This window comes from Mustela nivalis (assembly GCF_964662115.1).
Source record: "Mustela nivalis genome assembly, chromosome: 1".
Lineage (NCBI taxonomy): Eukaryota > Metazoa > Chordata > Mammalia > Carnivora > Mustelidae > Mustela > Mustela nivalis.
The window spans coordinates 145,003,230-145,023,860 of NC_139020.1; the positions used below are offsets into that span (position 1 = coordinate 145,003,230).

The window sequence follows — 20,631 nt, forward strand, 5'->3', positions numbered from 1 at the left end:
TAATAGGAGATTAATCTGATTAATAGATTAATTAGAATATTTTCAAATCCATAATAAAAATATAAACAAGAGAAAAATAGGCTGAAAATACGAACAGGCAGTTACCAATAAACTTACAAAAAGGTATTCATCCCACTAGTAATCAGGAAGATGAAGATTAAATAACAAGATACCATTTCCTTTTTTTGTAAGTGCCGATAGTAACCTGTGCGGGGGAAGCTCCTCTTTTTCTGGATTGCATTTTGGCAGCAAACATCAAAATCTTCAATGAGAATATGCTTTCAGTTAGTCATTTTGATGAAGTCTTAGAATTTAAGTGAGGTTCGGTGGGGTGAGGTCCGGAGCTGATGACCAAGAAAGAATTCTTGAGACATCTTTGGTGCAAAATGGTGGTTTATTAAGCACGGGGACAGGACCTGTGGGCAGGAAGAGCTGCTGCCTCCCGGTTGTGAGGAGTGGTCCATTATATACTTGTAACTTGGGAGGGGGTCAGGGGTAGCGTAAGTCTCTAAGGAATTTTGGAAGCAAGGTTTCCAGGACCTTGAGGAGCTAGCTGTTGTTGGGAAAAGGTCATTTATTACCATCTAATAAAACCTTAGTCATGAAACCCTTCAGATATGTATCTCGGTGGGCCATATGCTTGGGGATGATTGCCAGCACATATCTTGGAGGGTTTAGAGATAAAGGAAGTTTCCAAAGGAATTTTTATATGTTAAAGTAGACCCACAGGGTCCTGGTTGGGGGTTGGGAGCGGTCAGGCTAGGATTTCCTTTTGCTCTTAGCAAAGTATTAAGGTGGAAGCAGATGAATCCCTGGAGGAATGTCACTCTGCCTGTTTTAAGGACTTGTCAGTGGGCTCTAGATAGTAAGGAAATTTAATAACTTTTCTTCTGCCTGTTTTCTACGTCAGTTTCACTTCGGAGAGCCTTTCAGAAATGTTCATACATACATAAAGAGGCATGTCCAAGGATATTCTTTTGCAGGGTTGTGTATATTAGTAAAAAACGGGGGATTAGACAAATACCCCTTAGCAAAAGGTTGTTTAAGGTAGCGGTTCTTTGCCTTCGACAACCTTTGCCAACATCTGAAGACATTTGTGGTTCTTGCACCTAGGGAAGGGCTCTGCCTCGTGGGTGGAGACCGGGATCCTGCTAACCATCCTCCCGGATAGCCGCCACCCAAAAAAAACTACCCAACCCCACATGCCAGTAGTACTGAGGTTGAGAAACACTGGGTCAAATAAAGCCGCAGCCAACTGAAAGCAAAGGGTAAATCTGTACCATTAAAGATCTCCAAGTTGTGTCCTTAAAAAAAGGATGCTTTTTTTTTTTTTAACAGCTTAGTGTATGATTTTTTTTTTTAATAATCAAGAAAAGAAAATAGCAAATTTGAAAAACCGCTAAATAATCAGTTGTCCCTTGAGGCGGCCAGTTTCTTATGTGTCCTTCCAGAAATAGTCCCAGCCTGGACAAGCGTATTTGGTGTTTAATAAGCTTCAGGTCCTTTGCTGGATGGTCAGTCAGAACCCAGTACACTAATTAGAAGCCTGCTTGAGACCTCCATCTGAGGACCCCTGACATCATGTTCTTTGGATTATTCCCCCTCCCTTGTGCTTTTGATGGCATTTTTTATTCATGGATACAGAACAGAACTGTATGCTGGGGTACAGTGGGGGGAGGATGGGAAGGAGCCTGCACCTAGAGCCTGATATCGGTGAGAGAGACGGGGATCCAGAGGAAGTAAGCTGGGGAGGGTTCTCTTGCACGTGGGTGTTAATGAGGTTCCCCAAGTGCTGTTTGGCGGTGATGGCCAGCGGGGGCTTTAATGGTAAGGTGGGGGGAAATTTCTGCCCACCGCAGGGCAGAATTCAGAAGTTAGAAGCATATCAAATTCTTCTTCCTGCCTGCCCACGGCCAAGCGAAGTCATTTATGAGCCCGCCTGCATCTACAAATGCACTTTGCAATCACTGACTCACCCCATCTCTGACTTTTTGAACAAGACTGGCTTTCATCTCCTAGGCTTTTCCAGAAAAGCCTTGTACAGTTGGGTCTGAGACCTTTTGATGCTGGCTTTCATCAGCTACTTTTCTTTCTCCTGCCTGTCTCCCTCACTGAAACATTATTCCAAGGTCAGGGCAAAAACCCCCATGAGAAGGTGGGGTTGGGTGACCTGCCTGCATCCATCCCAGGGTTCTTGAAATATAAGGTGTCTGGTGCCATCTTCAGTCAGATGCCGGAATGCTCAGTGGACCAGACTTGGCAGGTGCATGGGAAGATCAAACCTGCTTGAGGGAGTGTTTGAGGGCACAGACTGCAGGCTGCAGGTGGTTTCTTTCTTAAGGGACCCCCACCCAGGCTGAGAACCCAAACAAGCTGCCTGGCGCCTGGCTGGGGAGACCAGGATGTTTTAGTTGCAGAATTCTGGCGGAGGAACATTCCTCTGGTGATGTCACCCTGCCTCATCTGTGCAATTTAAGCCCACTGCTGCTTCCAAAAAAATCATCTCTTCCCGCTAGTAAGAACTCTGATAGAATGAAGTCAGAAACGACACAGTTTGGGGGCAAAGGGGGTGGTTTCAATGTGAGATGATTCCAGCGATTCTGAACAGTGCCACAGCAGGGGTGTGAGACCCTGACTCTGGGTGGAGGGACTCATAGCATTCCTTTTAAACCCCCGGACATGTGTGCTAGAGATTTTATTCGCAACTTTCATGGCAGTTTGATATAAAAGAACAAACCTTTATGAGGGGAGCTAGAGGGCCCCTAGGGAAACAGGTTAGTCCGTTGGATGGATCACATTTAAGTTACTCTGAACAGAACCACAAGTGCCTTCCATTCCACTGTGTTTTTTATTTGCTTTTCTAACTGAAAACAAGAGAGGTCTGAGGGGGCCCTGGTTACAGCGAGGGGGGCGTGGTAGGGGGAAGCCATACCCCAGGGCCTTTTCTCCAGGATCGTTTGGCTTGCTCATTCTTCTGCACCTTTCTGGCTGCCCCCAGAGTATTGATCTAGATGACTCAGGGGTCTCCAGCATTTGCAGAGGTTACTGGCCTAGAAGAGTTCCGAAAAGTTGAGATGTCAGTTAAAAAAAAATTTTTTTTTTTTTAAGGTGTGCTGGCCAAGATGCTGGCCATTTAAAGTAAGAATGGGTGAATTATTGGACAAAAAGAAAGATTTAGTTGCATGCATTAGTGTATGCCATCTGTGGTCTAAATGAGATTTTCCAAAATTGGGATTCTTTGAAGAAGAGCAAGTGGTAGGTGGCTTTAGGCCAATCGAACTGAATTCTGGATGTCTTCCTTCAGGAGAATGTTTTCCAGGCGGATCTGAGATGGTTTTGTGGTAGAGCAGTAACATCCTTGCTGCTACAAGGTCCTCAGCCCTGGGAACTCAGAGGGGAAGACCTGCACAGACCCCCCCTATTCACTGGGAAACTCCCACATCTCTGTGTCACCATGAGAAAGAGGTGACTGTCACAGATGAAGAGTTGTACAGATTAGTCTTTGCATTAAATTAGACACAAATTTGCTTCTCCCCCTAGGAATGGCCTTGCATAATCCTGAGTTCTCTGCATTTTAAGGTGGGCCCTGAAGGCCCCCCTTTCTGAGAGGGGTGTCAGCAGGAGGTGGGGAGACCCATAGACATGGGGACTGATGAGCAGCCCTGGTGATCACGCCCAGTGCTGGGTGAAGCAATCCTCCCCTTGGAGCTTTAAAACAACCTCAGGGCATGAATCATTATATTATATTAGCAAGCCTGGCTGGCTTGAGAGGAACCGAAAAAATGAAAATACTCACGTTGCTCATTAGCAACGGGGACTAGGCAAATGTCGAGGGTCCCTTTGTGTCAGAGTCCCTCCGCTGTTCGGATCCGGCAAGCAGAGCACTCCTCGCACCCGCCTTCATCTTCCACGAGACTCTCTTCTCGCCCTTGTGCCTGTTCTGAGGAGTCTACCAGAACGGATTAAGGGTCTTCAGAAAACAGAGTATGTTTCACACTAACCCTTTCAACCGGTATTAGCTCCATTGTATCATTCAATGCTTGTGATAGACTCACATTTTCTTTTTTTAAAGATTTTATCTTATTGAGAGAGGGACAGTGAGAGAGAGAGAGAGCATGAGTAGGGTGAAGGTCAGAGAGAGAAGCAGATTCCCACTGAGCAGGAAGCTCGATGTGGGGTTTGATCCCAGGACTCTGGGATCATGACCTGAGCTGAAGGCAGATGCTTAGCCCACTGAGCCTCCTGGGCGCCCCGACATTCACATCTTCTACAGCAGGTGTCTGCTGGGCCACATTTGAGACCAGATGGTTCTTTGTTGTGGGGACTGTCCTATGCATTTGGGGGTGTGCAGTAGCATCCCTGGCATCTACCCACTAAATGCCCACAGACACCTCCCATAGTGGTGACAACCAAACGAGGCACTGCCGAGTGTCCCATAGGACACAAAGTCTCTCTGTCGCACATCTTTGCTCACTGTTCTGTAGGAAAGCAGCAGTAAAAAATCAGCTTTATCCAAAATTAGGTGTACTTTTAAAATTGGTCCCAAGGTTTTCCATACATTTAACCCTGTGTGTGTTAGTGGTTTGTTCCCTACATGGGGTGAATGGGATTTTACTCTTTTTGAGCAGCCCTCACAAAAACTTAGAATCTTCTCTCTCCTCTTCCCTTCTGCTCTCCCATGGCATTCATTTGTTGCTAATAATCTACCAGACCTCTTAATTCATTAATTTATTAATTCTGCCCAGTCATTCAGTTGCAACAATATACTGGGTGAGCTCTCACCACATGCCCAGTGGTGAGCAGGCAAGCCTTGAGTAACCAGGATTCCTTTGTGTTTCATAACATGTCCTCCTTCCTCAGCTTGCGTGTGAGGAGGGCTTATATTCTTGGAAGGCAAAACTGTAGCTGACACGGAGGAACGGGTCCCTGGAGTCAGACAGACTTGGGTTTTGAATCCCACCTCCACCGCTGATGAGCTGGGTAGTCTTGGACTAATTACTGAACTGGTGTACCTCAGTTTCCCAAATATGAACATGGGGGTGATATCCTCTCCCTGGCAGATTTCTGTGAGGCCTCCAGGAGATCATGTACATCAGGCATCAGTAAATGGTAGCTTACCCTCCGCTAGCTGATAACTTGTGACATAGGAATCGCCACCTTTGTGGGTCAGAAACCATCCAATATTGGCAACTTCCTACAGGTCCACCTAATAGGGAAATAAATGGAATGATTCTGCTTGGCTATTTTCCTGCGTTCCTGCCCTCTGTCTGATGCAAACATAATGCACTTCAGCCTTAAAAGCGCGTGCTCTGGGAACTTGGCCCTTTCCGGCCTCACGGCTAGTTTGTCAGGAAATCGCCAGAAGTGCAGCAGTTCCTCGGCGGGCTGCTGTTGCTGGTTCCGTGGGCGTCTGTCGTGGGCGGGCCTGTGTCTGACGTATCTGTATCTCTGTCCCAGGTCACGCTGCTGATCGCCTTCATCTGCGTGAGGAGCTCTGTGTGGTACAGCTACAGTGCCTACAGCTACTTCCAAGTGGTCACCATCTGCAACTTGATAATGATCCTCGTCTTTTATCTGGTGCACCTGTTCCGCCTCTACCGCTTGCTCACGTGCATCAGCTGGCCCCTGTCGGTAAGGGGGTGGCCTGGCCCCATTCTGGGCTCCCAGAGGTCAGGTTAGGAGCTGGGGCCCTGAGAGCTGACGGAGTCTGTCCCATCCGCCCTTCCCCCACAGCCGCCAGCATCATCTCTTCCTGCAGCAGCCCTGAACTGCTCACCGTCTGGCGGGCAGCGTCTGGCGGGCATCGCTGCCCATGTCCCACTGGTTTCTTCCAGGGACAAGAAGGCTGTGCATGCGCTTTCTCAAGGGACAGAAAAGGGGACATCTGTGTGCATGAGGTGGGAGGAGGAAGCTGATAAAGGCCATGGGTGGTCATACTGTTGTGACAAGATTTTTCATTTAAATGGGACAGTAGAGTCCGAGGAAAGATTTCAGAAGTTTCCAGGATGTTTTTCTTCCCACTCTATTATTTATTTAAATAGCCTGATAGACATGTAGTTTGCATGCCATCTGATTGCCCATTTAAAGTGTATAATTCAGCGGATTTTAGCATACTCCCAGAGTTGTGCAAGCATCACCACAGTCAATTTTAGAACATTTTCCTCGCCTCAGAAAGAAACCCCATCGCCTTTAGCCAACACTCCCACCTCTCAGCTTCTCCAGCCTGAAAGCAACCACTGATCTACTTTCTGTCTTGTGGATCTTCTTCTTCTAGGTATTTCCTGTAAGTGGAATCACATGTGTGCTCTTCTGTGACTGGCTTCTTACACTTAGCAGAGTGTAAGATAAGCATGGCTTATCTCTGTCATAGTGTAGGCCAGTACTTCGTTTGTTTCATAGCCAAGTCATAGTCCATTGGAAGGACAGGCCATGTCTTGTTTATTCATTCATCATGGATGGACATTTGGGTCATTTCTACCTTTTGGCTGTTATGACTAACACTGATGTGAACATTCATGTTTACAAGTCTTTGGTGTGGACATGTTTTCATTTTGCTTGGGAGGATACCTGAGAGTAGAACTGTGGGACCCCATGCTAACTATGTCTCATGTTTGAAGAGCGGCTGGACTCTTTTCCACAGAGGCTGCCCAGTTGACATTTCCATCGGCAGTGTATGAGGGTTCTAAGTGGCTCCACAGCCTTCTCAACACTCATTATTTTCTGACCTTCTGATTTTAGTCATGCTAGCGAATGTGGAGTGGTAGCTCATGGTTTTGATTTGTATTTCTCTAATGACTGTTGATGTCAGTCATCTTTTGAAGAGCTTCTTGGCCATTTGTGAATTTTCTTCAGAGACAAGTCTGTACAGATCCTTTGGCTGGTTTTGGATTTGGTTGTCATTTTATTTCTTAATTCTCAGAGTCCTTTGTATATTTTAGTCCCTTATCAGATAAATGATTGGGAGACATTTTCTCCCATTCTGTTGGTTGTTTTTCATTTTCTTGATAGTGTCCGTTAAAGCACAAGTTTTTAACCTCGATGAGATCTAATGTAACCGCTTTTCTTTTTTTGGTATATAAAAAAGTGGGTATAAAATCTAAAAAACCATTGCCAAATCCAAGATCATGAAGGTGTGCCTCTATGTTTTCTTCTCATAGTTTGTTACATTTAGATATTCTGTCTGTTTTGAATTAATTTTCATGTCAAGTGTGAGAAAAGGATTCAACTTCATTCTTTTGGAGGTAAAAATTATCCAGTTGTCCCAGCACCATCTGTTGGGAAGACTGTTCTTTCCCCATTGAATTGTCTTGGCATCCTTGCTGAAAATTAGTTGATCGTAAACACATGGATTTACATCTGGACTCTCGCTTTGATCTTACCCCACTATCTCGATTGCTGTAGGTTTGTGGCCAGTTTTGAAATTAGGAATTGTGAATCTTCCATGTTTTTAGGATTGTTTTGGATTTTTGAAATTCCATATGAATTTTAGAATCAGCTTTTTAGTTTCTTTCTTTTTTTTTTTTTTTTTTTAAGATTTTATTTATTTGACAGAGAGCCAGGGAGAAAGGGAACATAAGCAGGGGGAGCGAGAGAGGGAGAAGCAGGCTTCCTGCTGAGCAGAGAGAGGCGATATAGGGCTCCATCCCAGGACCCTGAGATCATGACCTGAGCCGAAGGCAGAGGCTTAACCTACTGAGCCACCCAGGTGCTCCAGCTTTTTAGTTTCTGCAAAGAAGTCAGTGTGATTCTAATACAAATCATTGAATCTATAGATTGATTTGATATTGCCATCTTAACAATATTAAGTCTTGTGACCTAGGACCATGGAAGTTTTCCCCATTTATTTAGATATTTGATTTCTTTCAACAACGTTTTGTAGTTTTCAGAGTATAAATTTTGTGCTTTTTGGGGGAGGGGAGCTTAAAATTGTTCCTAGGTATCTTATTCTTTTTGATGATATTTCAAATGTAATTATTTTCTTCATTTCATTCTGGGATTGTTCATTGCAAGTGGGTAGAAATACAATAAGATTTTTGTATATTGATCTTATATCGTTAACCTTGCTGAACTCATTTTAGAATTAACAGATTGTTAATGGATTCCTTAGGATTTTATATAAGATTATGCCATTTATGAATAGAGATAGTTTCATATTCCCTTCCAATCTGGATACCTTTTATTTTATTTTCTTGTCTTACTGCAAGAAATCAGATGAATACCGAAGTGGCAAGACCACACCATCGTTTCTTGTTCTTGATCTTAGGAGGAAAGCATTCCATCATAACATCGTTAAATGTGGTGTTATGGATTTTTGTAGGTGTCCTTTATCAGAGTGAAGAAGTTAACTTCCAGTCCTACTTTGTTGAATGTGTTTGTTTATTTATTTAGTATTTTATTTATTTATTTATTTGACAGAGAAAGAGACGAAGAGAGAGGGAATACAAGCAGGGGGAGTAGGAGAGGGAGAAGAAGCAGGCTTCCCGCTGAGTAGTGAGCCCGATGCGGGGCTCTATCCCAGGACCCTGGGATCATGACCTGAGCCAAAGGCAGACGCTTAACTACTGAGCCACCCAGGCACCCCTGTTTTTATCATGAAAATGTTTTTATAATGAAAAGGTGTTAGATTTTATCAGATTCTTTTTCCTCATTGAAATAATCATTTGGGGGTTTTCCCCTTGATATTCTATTAATATGGTATGTTACGTTGATTTTCATATGTGGATCACACATTTGCATTCCTAGGATAAATTCTTTTTGGTCATGATTATATAATTCAGTTTATATGTAGCTATAGGATTTGGTTTGCTAGTGTATTGTTGAGGATTTTTATATTTGTATTCATAAGAGATACTGGTCTGTGGTTTTCTTGTGATGTATTTGTCTGGTTTTGTTATCAGGATAATACTGGTCTCATAGAGTAATTTTGGACGTGTTACCATCTCTTATATTTTTTAGAAGAGTTTATGAAGAATTGGTATTAATTCTTCTTTAAATGCTTGGTAGAATTTTGCAGTGAAGGCATCTGAGCCTGGGTTTTTCCTTTGGGTAATTTATTATTATTATTAACTCAAACTTGACTTGTTATAGATCTGTTCAGATTGTTCCTTTCTGCCTGAGTCATTTTCAGTGGTCTGTCTTTACAGGAATATGCCTATTTCATCTAAGTTTTCTAATTGACTGGTATATAATGTTCATGGTATTCCTTTAAAATCCTTTTTACCGGGGCACCTGGGTGGCTCAGTGGGTTAAGCCGCTGCCTTCGGCTCAGGTCATGATCTCAGGGTCCTGGGATCGAGTCCCGCATCGGGCTCTCTGCTCAGCAGGGAGCCTGCTTCACTCTCTCTCTCTGCCTGCCTCTCCATCTACTTGTGATTTCTCTCTGTCAAATAAATAAATAAAATCTTAAAAAAAAAAATAATCCTTTTTACCTCTCTGTAAGATCCATAGTGATGTCCCCTCTTTCATTTCTGATTCTGGTCATTTGAATATGGTCATCTATTCTCTCTCTTTTTTTTCTTGATCAGTCTAGCTAAAGGTTTGGCTGTTTTGTAGATGAACAAAGATCATGTCAAAGAACCAGTGTTGGTGTCACTAGTTTTCCCTATTGTTCTTCTGTTCCCTATATCATAATTTCTGCTTCAGTCCTTTTTTTCCCCTTCTTGCTTTTAGATTTAGTTTGTCTTGTTTTTCCAGTGTCTTAAGGTGAAGATTAGGTTTTTAATTTGAAAACTTTCTTCCTTTTAAATGTAGGTATGCACAGCTATACATTTCTTTCTGAGCACTGCTTTAGTTGCATCCCATAATTTTTAGTATATTATGTCTTCCTCTTTATTCATCTCCAGGTACTTTCTAATTTCCCTTGCGATTCTGCATTTGATTGACCCAGTAGTTAGGAATGTGTTCATTTCTACGTATTCGTGGACTTCCCAAAATTCTTTCTGCTCTTGCTTTCTAATTTCATTTTGTTGTAGTTGAATAACATACTTCATATTATTTTAATCCTTCACATTTGTTGAGGTTTATGGTTTAGCATATAGTGTCTCCTGGAGAATATCTTAACATGCATTTGAGAAGAATGTATGTTCTGTTGTTGGGTAGAGTGTTTTATCGATGTCTGTTAGGTCTAGTTGTCTTACAGCATTGAGTCTTCTGTTTCCTTCTTGGTCTTCTCCCTCATTGTTCCACACATCATTGAAAGAGGGGTACCGAAGTCTCCAGCTGTTATTTTTGAATTACCTGTTCCTCCCTTCATTTTGCTGAGTTTTTGCTTCATGTATCTTGTTGCTTTGTTACGAGGTGAATACCTGTTTGTGATTGTTCGGTTTTCCTGATAGATTGCCGTTTTTGTCCTTGTAGAATATCCCTCTTTATCTCTGGTAACATTTTTGTTTTAAAATTTTTGCCTGATACTAGTAGAACGACTCCAGCTTTCTTTTGGTTGCTGTTTGAATGACCTTCCTTTTCCTTCTTTCTGCTTTCAGTCTATTTGTATCTTTGAGTATAAAGTGTTTCTCCAACAGACAGCATGTAGTTGGTTTAAAAAAAAAAAAAAAACAGCAACACCCAGTGTGAAGCCCAACGTGGGGCCCGAACTCATGACTGTGATATCGAGACCCAAGCTGAGACACTTAACTGAGTCACCCGGGCACTCCTGTTACCTTCTTAAAGAACCAATCTGACAACCTCCACTTCTTGATTGGATTGCTGAATTGTTCACATTCAATATTATTACCTACTGTGTTATTTTGAGAGACACTTCTTTTGTGCTCCAAAGTTATGAGGCCTCTTTCAAAGTTATGGCACCTTTCTGCTTCTTTTGAGAACAAAAGAATGATGATGATGACTGTTGATAATGAAGCAGCTGGAGGAGAGATTCCCGCAGGAGAGAAAAGGGCTGGGGGCAGGAATGGGGGAGTATGTGTTGGAAGGTAAGCTCAGCCCCACATTTTTGATGGGGTACTGTGGAGGCATTTTCGATTTAGCAGTCTCTCAAGTCAGTTTTCTCTACCCCGTGTCGTATTCCTTTCTTCGCTTGAGAATCTTAGAGGTAGGGAACTTCAGTTACTAATCTCTTCAGTCAAACTCTCTGTGGTCTACCTTCTGATAGTCCTTTCTAGTCACTAAAGGAGAAATAGGGGTCTTTGATTTTGCACAGCTTTCAGATGAGCTGCAGCCTAAAAGTGGAATGCTTTTCCAAAAAAATTTTTTTTAAAGATTTTATTTATTTATTTGACAGAGAGAAATCATAAGCAGATGGAGAGGCAGGCAGAGAGAGAGATAGAGGGAAGCAGGCTCCCCGCTGAGCAGAGAGCCCGATGCTGGACTCGATCCCAGGACCCCGAGATCATGACCTGAGCCGAAGGCAGTGGCTTAACCCACTGAGCCACCCAGGCGCCCCGCTTTTCCAAAATTTAATACGTGCCTGCCCTGGGCAGAACTTTGCGAAGAACTAATTTCTGGATCCTCATGGAAGACAACTAAAAATGAATATGCTCCAGATCCAGAGGGAGTCCTCTTGTGGCCCTAAGCCCCAGTTCTCCTCTGATCTGGTCTTTAATGGGGAGGAAGAAGGAAGAAGGTGGAAGCCTTACCCTGCTGCTGAATGACCAAGGTTCAGCCTCATTCATGGCCTGTGGGGATGCCGTTTTGAGCCCGGGGGGGTGAATGGGGTGCAGATGGATGGAAGCAGAGGCGGAATCTGCCCAGCTAACACACTCCTCAGCAGTGTGGCCTGAGGGCAGATTTCTGAAGAACAGAGAAGAGAGAAGATGAAATGAGGACAAAGCGAGGAGGCTTATTAGGGGCCAGAAAGTCAGCTCTCCCCAGCCCCACAAGCACTTCACAGAAGGCCCCTGACCTCACTCCTAGCTCTGACTCTAAGTCTGAGGGGACCAGCTTCTCAAGTCCACACCTAAAACTGTTCCCAGAGCGGGCGGCACTCCAGGCAGCCAGCAAAGCCAGCATGTCGTTAGCCCAGACCTTTCTCTGAAGCAGGGAGAGGTACACACCTCTTGAAGGGGCTTTGCTTCTCAGAGCTGGCATTTTCCTTTAAACTCCATAGCCTGGGAGTTGTGAGAAGCTGTTTGCTTTCAGTAGCTTTAGCTGGAGGTCAGGGTACTGTCTACAGAGTGCTCTCAGGAGTGGAGCAGATGTAGTGGATATCTCTCCTCACACGACAAGTGTCCTTTCTCTCTGTCATCTCTCTGGCTGCCTGCCCAGCTCCTTTTCTGTCTTGCGGGGCCTCATCCTGGCCAGCCTTCCGTGTCTGCTCCCTGTGAGCTAACTGCTCCTGTCAGGATGCCATGAGGAGAGGAGGTGATATTACTCCCTCCCCTCTGTTCCTCTCTTCTGTGCCCAGTTGTCCCTGAGAACCAGGAGTAGACCTCCCGACCCACTGCTTTGCTTTGTTTTTGTCCCCAGGAACTTCTGCACTATTTGATCGGTACCCTCCTCCTCCTGATCGCCTCCATTGTGGCAGCCTCTAAGAGTTACAGCCAGAGCGGGCTGGTAGCTGGAGCGGTAAGGATGGTCTCAGGGAACCTTCACGAATGAATTCACTTCTAGAGCATTTTCTTCCTGATGGGCAGTGAGGGGATTGTTTCCTGGGGACTTTCTTCCCCAGAAAAGTACTCATCAGAACCCACCTAGCTAACAGCAGCCTCGAAAGAGCCGGGCCCACAGCAAAGGGTCTCAGCAGATGGCTGGTCAGGGTTCCTGGCACACTCAAATGGCCCCAGTGGCCTGGCCCTCCCTCAGCCAGCCACTTCTTACATCAGGGGGCCATTCGGGTCATTTGTTGATGGCAGCCTCAGAGCTGTGCAAAGATCCCAAGGCCTCTTTGGGGCCCAGGGGAAGAGCACGTGTGATCCATCAGTGATACCTGCCATGAGTCCTAGCTTTGCTGGTCCTTACTTGTAACAGTATTCAGGTCAAGAAACAACACTCCTAGACCTTTCAGAGGTGAAAACTAATCCATCTGGTAGTCTGAATAGAAGCATGGAAATGTTCAAAAATACAGTAATGTGGGAGCATTATTTACCACACCGACGCAAATATATGTATGTATGTGTATATGTATTTATTTTTAAAAGGCTTATAGATTCCTGTTAGCTGATTTCTGATTCAGCTAATCCGTTACAGTTGGGTGGCCTGATTTGCCTCACTATTGAGCAGATTAAATTTTTTAAATGAGGTTTTTTTTTTTAGAGAGAGAGGGAGAGAGAGCACGTGCATGTGAAGGCAGGGGAGGCGCAGAGGAAGAGAGAGAGAATCTTAAGCAGGCTCCATGTCGGCACGGGGCTCCCTCTCACCACTCTGAGGTCATGACCTGAGCCAGAATCAAGTCGGATGCTTAACTGACTGAGCCACCCAGGCACCTTTAATTTTTTAAATGAATTTTAAGAAAAGCTTTATGGGACAGTCACTCTTTCATTTACATGTTAGCAAAAGTCTCCAGACTTTGGGCTGGGAGTGGGTTAAATGCCTGGAATTCTACTCAGGGGTGGGGTCTGTCCTCCAAAGGTGGGCACAGGCAGCACATTGATAGAGGGGGCCACCAAGCCTCTGAACACTCATCGTCTTAAGTACCCCACACCCCCCAGTCCCCAATGAGAGGGGTGGGTACCACCCCAGCTTCCCACCCGCCCCAGGACAGGCAGGCAGCTGGGGGAGACACAGAGGAGACTGGTGCATGGGGAGTTTCCTGCTGGGTTTTATGATTCAGGTTGCCCCAACCGCATTTGTTAGCCCTGGAATCCCAGTAAGCCCAATTTATCATACACCATCTTAGTAAATAGGATAAAGCCTTGGCCATGGGGAAGCCAGAATAAATTAAAAGATACAGTCCTTGCTTATAAGAAAAGGGTCATCCAGTGTAGAGTCAAAGCCAAGGCCCATGAAACAATGAGCAAACAAGGCATGGTCATCCAGAAGAGCGTGATGTAGCGATATAGTAAACTGTTCAATTATGCAGTACAGACAGTAGGAGCCTGGGATGGCAGCTCATGTGCTAATTGTGCAGAACAGACCATGAGGGGCCAGGACAGGCTCCAGTAGGCTAATTATGTGCTGTAGACAATCGGTACAAAAGGAGCCAAGGAAAGGGGCCTGGGGGAGGGGAAGGCGGGTGTGGGCCGGTGGGGAGAGGGGGCAGCTGCTTCTGTAAACCAGCAGCTGGGCTTGAAAAGCGAACCAGGGCCTTGGAGACTGTGCCCTTGGTCTCTGGCTGCTCCCGGGCTCTTCCTGCTGCACATCAGCTCATGGTTGTGGCCACGTCACCAGCCTGAAGCCATTGGTGAGTCCGGGAACACCCGGGCTACAGTCGACCTAGGCTCTGGAGCCAGGTTCCTAGGGCCCATGTCCCATGTCCGGCCCTCACTGGCTCGCGGCCCTGGGCAAAGGAGTTGACTTGCGGTCCCTCCATGTCTTCAGCTGCAGATGAGGGAGACGGGAAGTAATAGCAGCCTCCACCTAGCAAAGTGGTATGAGTAGAAGGGAACAGCACCCCTGATAGGCTTAGAACATGGGCACAGAGTAGGTGGTCGGTAAATTAGAGCTACTGCAGGTGTTCACAGGTGAGGAAATGGCTTCAGGCTTCGAAGGGCCAGACAGACACCAGAGGGTGCACCTGCTTCTCTCTGGACCATCGGAGGAGCCCTGCCCTGAGGCCCTTTTCCTCTCTGGGGGCCCTGTTCCTCCTCTTTAAATGAAGCTGGACTGGGCTGGGTCAGCTTTCCTAGGTCAGCGAGGTTAGCCACTTCAGCACAACGGGGAGTCTCAGAAAGGGAAGGAGCGCTGCCTCAACTGATTTTAGTCTACTATTGTTGAAGTATGTGCAAACATAAAACCATGTATCAAGGCCTCAGATTCTGACTATTAGTACACAGCTATACAGCAAGACGGAACAGAAAGCCGTTATGAATGAAATGCAACCCTGCCCCATCAGTAAAGTCCATTTGAACGTTAGAAATGTAAAAACCCCAACTGAAATGTACAGTTCCACCTTTTCCTCTTTCGCTAACCCAGTAACTGTCTTGTGCAGTGTCTTGGCCTTAGCTCAGTTGTAAATACAAACCCGAACGTGGGCCCTGAAGTTGCCTGGAGTGAGGAGGGCCAGGAGGTGGAGGCCAGAGCCTGAGGGCCAGTCCTGAGCCAGGGTCCTGCTGGGGGAGGCCTGGGGACCAGCCCTGCACCTGAGCAAGGCCCAGGTGTCAGGTCACTCAATTCCCCAGGCTCCCTCTGGGCCATAGCTGGTACAGGAATGAGAAACATAAAGGACAGCCTGATTGGCTGGCCCTGGGCCTTGGAACTTCCTTTCCTCCCTGTCCTGTGCAGATCTTTGGTTTCGTGGCCACATTCCTCTGCCTGGCGAGTATTTGGATGTCCTACAAGATCTCATGTGTGACCCAGTCAACAGGTGAGTTCCGCTTGTCCAAACACAGGCCATCTCTGAAAGTTCCCTCTGCTGGGGAACGGGAGGACAGCCTGTTGTGGAGTTCGGTCAGCAACAGTGCTGACCAAACTCCACAACAGGGAAGGGCCCCACTGAAGGGGAGGCCGGGAGGCATGGGGCCTAGTTGGAAAGGTGGAACCCAAGACCCTCTGCCCTTGCCTCATTTCCACACCCGGGATGTGCCTCTAATGCTGAAGCATTTTCTTTAAATCAGTTCCTAATGACAAAAGTGAAGTGCAGAGAATTTACAAAGTGCACATAAAGAAGAAAAAAAAAATTTCATGAAAACCATCTGTTATCACATTTACCCAGGAAGAGCAGCTGCTGGGTGTCTGTCCTTCCAGTATTTCCTTTCTCTGGATGGAGGGATGGATGGGCGGATGTAAAGATACATAGATAGGTATAAAGATCTATAGATATATATGTTGCTTTTATTAAAGGATCAGACTTCTTGTGTTACTGTAACGTGCTCTTGTTCTCCTACTTAACTGCCTATCAGGCATTTTCCCCACATGGTTGAGGATTTATCTCCAACATGTTTTTTTTTTTTTTAAAGAGTTTATTTATGAATTCATTCATTCATTCACTTTTAATATTTTTTTAGTTTTTTTTTTTAAGATTTTATTTATTTGACAGAGATCACAAGCAGGCAGAGAGGCAGGCAGAGAGAGAGAAGTGGAAGCAGGATCCCTGCTGAGCAGAGAGCCCCATGCAGTGCTCGATCCCAGGACCCTGAGATCATGACCTGAGCCGAAGGCAGAGGCTTTAACCCACTGAGCTACCTAGGCATCCCGTTTTTTTTTAGATTTTGACAGATCACAAGTAGGTAGAGAGGCAGGCGGGGCGGGGGTGGGGGAGCAGGCTCCCTGCTGAGCAGAGAGCCCAGTGCAAGGGTCGATCCCAGGACTCTGAGATCATGACCTGAGCGGAGGCAGAGGATTAACCCGTTGAGCCACCCAGGTGCCCCAAGATTTTATTTTTAAGTGACCTCTGTACCCAACGTGCGACTCGAACTCACAACCCTGAGATCAAGAGTCACATGCTCCACTGACTGAGCCAGCCAAGTCCCCTCTTCTTCCTCACTTTTAATGGCTGCATGGTGTGGCACTGACCCCACTGCACGTCTGTGTCATAGTTTGTCTCCTACTTGGGGTCATTATGTTTCATTTGGTTTTTTTTTTTTAACTCTTTGCTACTAAGCAGTGTTGTAAAGAACATCCTTGTAAATATAGCCCCATACTCATCCCTGATACTGTCTCTCTTTAGAATACATTCCTAGAAGTAACACTGCTGAGAACTTGAGCCAACAATTTTCATTAGTTCCCTTCTCTACTCCAGCCTTCCTTCCTCTGTTCTTCTTTCCTTTAAAAGAATACACTGCAGGGCACCTGGGCGGCTCAGTGGGTTAAAGCCTCTGCCTTCGGCTCAGGTCATGATCCCAGGGTCCTGGGATTGAGCCCCGCATCGGGCTTTCTCAGAGAGCCTGCTTCCCTTCCTCTCTCTCTGCCTACTTGTGCTCTCTGTCAAATAAATAAATAAATAAATAAATCTTAAAAAGAAAAAAAAAAGAATACACTACAAAATAGCAGAGCATGTACAGTCTGGGGGTCGAGCTGCCCCGCAGAGGGCTTATTTCATCAGAGCTTCCATTTCCTTCCAGAAGCTGCTGACAAAAAGTTAACAGGACGCTGAGGGCAGGGACCCAGGCACAAAAGACCACAGGCTGTAGGATCCCATTGATGGGAAATGTGTCGAATAGACTCATCCCAAGAGGCAGAAAGTAGATGGCGGGGAGGGCATGGGGTGGTGGGTGACCAGGGGCTAGGGGACGGGATGGCAGATGGGCAGGGGGCCTCTTGGAAGTGACGAAACATTTTCATATTGTGACAGTGAGTTCTGGTGCCGTCCTGTGAATATGTGTACACTTAGAAGTGTACAATTTAGACGGGTGGGTTATATGGTACCTGGAGTATATCTCCGTCAAGCTGTTTAAGGAAAAATGAAGGATGAAAAGTAAAGAAGAGTGTTACTAGGTAACAGCTGAAGGTGATACATGTGTAAATATTGGCAGAAACATAGGGCTTAAAGTTTGGGAAGGAATGGGGCACCTGGGTGGCTCATTGGGTTAAGCCACTGCCTTCGGCTCAGGTCATGATCCCAGAGTCCTGGGATCGAGTCCCGCATCGGGCTCTCTGCTCAGCGGGGAGCCTGCTTCCTCCTCTCTCTCTCTGCCTGCCTCTCTGCCTACTTGTGATCTCTCTCTGTCAAATAAATAAATACATTCTTTTTTTTTTTTTTAAGATTGTATTTATTTATTTGACAGAGAACACAAGTAGGTAGAGAGGCAGGCAGAGAGAGAGAGAGAGAAGCAGGCTCTGCACTGAGCAGAGAGCCCGATGCGGGGCTCGATCCCAGAACCCTGGGATCATGACCTGGGCTGAAGGCAGAGGCTTTAACCCACTAAGCCACCCAGGCGCCCCATAAATAAATAAATTCTTTAAAAAATTTTTTTTCGGGGGAAGGAAGAACCAAAAGAAGGAGCTAAAGCAGTTCAAGTCCCTCTGAGGATATGCCTAGGCGGAGAGGGGTAGCAGAAAGGGAAATCCTCCCCACACTACTGAATTTTTTTCTCTTTAAGAAGTGTATTCAGAAAGACTAAAATCACTCCTAGGGCGGTTGGTGCTGGGTGGGGGAGGAAGTGCACTGAGCTCAGCTTGGGCTCAGCCCCCTGCTGTGTGGCTTCTCTGTGGGCCCTGCACGGCCAGCGTCTAACTTTGTCATTTCCTTCCCAAGATGCAGCTGTGTGACGCCACCCCAGGCTGGCCCCGCTGGAGGCCCTGCAGACAGGAGGGTCAGTGGGCCAGCCCCCATGAAGGGCTTCTGACCCTGAGCTCCTGTGCCAAAGCCCCGTACACGTAGGAGGGTGTCCTGGGCTCCGGAGCCACGCTGAGCCTCTTTCCAGTCCTTGGAGAATAGTCCTCCCCGCCTGGGAATGAAGACCAGCCTCCAGGGAGATCTGGTCTCTCCCTCCTGCTTTGGGAACCAACCGCCTCAGGGACCGATGACCCCACTTAACTCACGAGGGAGGGGTTTCTGGAAACGCCTGCCTAAATCTGCTTCTGCTTCACATTCCTCAGGGGGAGTGAAGCCGCCTTAAGTCCCCTTATAGAAACCAAGCCATCTCCTAATTTATCTAGCTTGGGAAGTCCCTCTGGGAGAGACCCTCTTTCTTAAGTGAGGCACATCTGCAGAAGCAGTCTGCGGTCAGCCTGTCCCCAGATCAGAGATCCTGGCTCCTTTCGGGCCTCAGCCTTAATTCCCATTGTGTGTTTGTCTCTGTGTGTTTTGTGTGTGTGCATGTGTGTGTGTGTGTCTGTGTAGGGGTGTGTGTGTGTTTTGTAATAAAATAATTGACTTGGCCAATTGCACAAGGATTTCTCATTAACTGAGGCTGTCAACCAGGAGTAGAGTGATGGGGCCCACAGAACTCATGGGAAAGCCTGGGGGCCCCACCCGTGTGTGTGCACACCACCCCCTCCCCGGGGAAGGAGAACAGCAGGGGCAGATTTGCATATTTTCAGAGTAAATTGGTGGTGAAGGGTGGAAGCCAGTACTGTTCACACACAAACAGAAAGCAGTATTCAAGAGCCACGCAAGCAGCCCTTTAAAAAAAAAAATAAGGTAGGAGATTCTGGAACATACGACAACATGAGGAACCTCAAAGTCATGATACTGAGTGAAATAAGCAGACATCTAAGGACCAGAACTGTCTGATGCCATTTACAGGAGGTTCCTAGAGAAGTTACAAGTAAGAGACAGAAAGAATTGTGGCCCGGGACCGGGGAGTTCATGTTTAATGGGCACAGTGCCATTTGGGAAGAATGAAATGTTCTGGAGATGGATGGTGGCGGCGGCTGCCCAACAACATAATGCTACTGCACCCCTAAAAATGGTTAAACTGGTAAGTTTTATGTATCTTTTACCAAAATTAAAAAACAAAAACGCAATACAAGGCCTTCTGTCTAGGCACCTCAGCAGCTGGGAGAGCTACCTGGGGCATGGAGGAAGACAGAGCCCCGGGTGCCACCCAGCCCATGCTGGCAGCACGGCCCGTGCCATGTGCTAACCGGTGCCGGAGAGTCAAGGCTGCAGGATGTGGGTGTGAGACTGATTAGCCCAGGGGTGGTGCTATGTGTAACCCAGACTCCACCGCCAGCTCCCCAGCTCCCAGTGGGAAGTGACCCACTGGGCAGTAAAGATGCGAGAGGAGGGAAGACTGGGCCCTGGAGGGAGGACAGGGAGTCAGGCCAACCTGAGCCCCCAGAGAAGCATGTTGGCACCTGTGGCTCGAGGGGGCACTGGGAGACGAGGACGAAGCCGGTCTGCCCATAGCCTCTGCCATAGGAAGCCAGCTCCCTGGCAAACAGAGCCTCCTTGGGCTTGCCTTACAAGCCTTGAGGAGGGAGGGAGGGAGGGAGGGGGGAAGATGGAGGGTGGTGCTCTCTCTCGGGGAAGCCTCTGCCACCCACAAGAAAAACTTGCTTGGAGAGGCCCTCTGAGACAGACATGGTGTGGTTCTCTCCAGCCGGCTGCTCTGGGCTACAGTAAAATGCCTCGCACCTTCCCTGAACAGACGGGCAGTGGAGCAGGGACCCAGGGAGGAAGCTGAGTGGGAAGCCAGGCTGGCGAAAGGGCTGGGATTTGAGGCCAGATCTGGTCCTCTCCTGGGCCTGGCCTGTGAACACCGTGCCCTGGGGGACTCTGGAATGGCCAGGGCAGAGCCGGCCTAGGCCAGCTGGCTTCGTCCACAGACAGTTGGCTGTGGTGTCTGCAGACGCCCAGAGAAGGAAACAAGCGTGCTCCCGAGGGAGGTCCTGGCCTGACACACTCCTTGTGCTTGCAGCCTTGTGCTAGAAGCTTCCCTTCCAGACACGTTTACCTGTTCAGCCCTCCATCCAGGATGCTCAGATGACCCAGAGCTGGCCCATTCCCTGTGCCACCATCTCCCACCCAGGCCACCTCCCCAGCATGAAAAGCTAACTTTGTTGTCATGGAAACACAAGGGTCTTTGGGCCCTCTCCACAGCAACCAGCACTTTGAAAATTCTGTGAGCCCTCAGGGGTGCTTCAGGCGGCTCATGGAGGTCTGATTTTATGTGCAGAAAATGTTAACCCCTTAAA

General features: G+C 46.9%; 2 protein-coding genes across 3 annotated transcripts in view; one reads left to right on the forward strand and one right to left on the reverse strand.

Moving 5' to 3' along the window:
- CMTM7 (CKLF like MARVEL transmembrane domain containing 7) overlaps positions 1–18,879 on the forward strand; it is a 56,902-nt gene extending 38,023 nt beyond the window's left edge. Inside the window, exons 2-5 of one of the 2 annotated variants that reach the window (XM_082724250.1) lie at positions 5,458–5,631; positions 12,421–12,519; positions 15,334–15,415; positions 18,245–18,879. In XM_082724250.1, coding sequence (XP_082580376.1) covers positions 5,458–5,631; positions 12,421–12,519; positions 15,334–15,415; positions 18,245–18,258 — 369 coding nt within the window. In that variant the 3' untranslated portion in view covers positions 18,259–18,879. Of the gene's footprint in view, positions 1–5,457; positions 5,632–12,420; positions 13,373–15,333; positions 15,416–17,924 lie in introns of both variants that reach the window. The other variant, XR_014309928.1, reaches the window with a different exon arrangement.
- Positions 2,826–20,631, reverse strand: part of CMTM6 (CKLF like MARVEL transmembrane domain containing 6) — a 49,928-nt gene continuing 32,122 nt past the window's right edge. Inside the window, exons 4-5 of the mRNA XM_082724283.1 lie at positions 3,793–3,940; positions 2,826–3,050 (exon numbers count right to left, since the gene is read on the reverse strand). Coding sequence (XP_082580409.1) covers positions 3,818–3,940 — 123 coding nt within the window. The 3' untranslated portion in view covers positions 2,826–3,050; positions 3,793–3,817. The remainder of the gene's footprint in view (positions 3,051–3,792; positions 3,941–20,631) is intronic.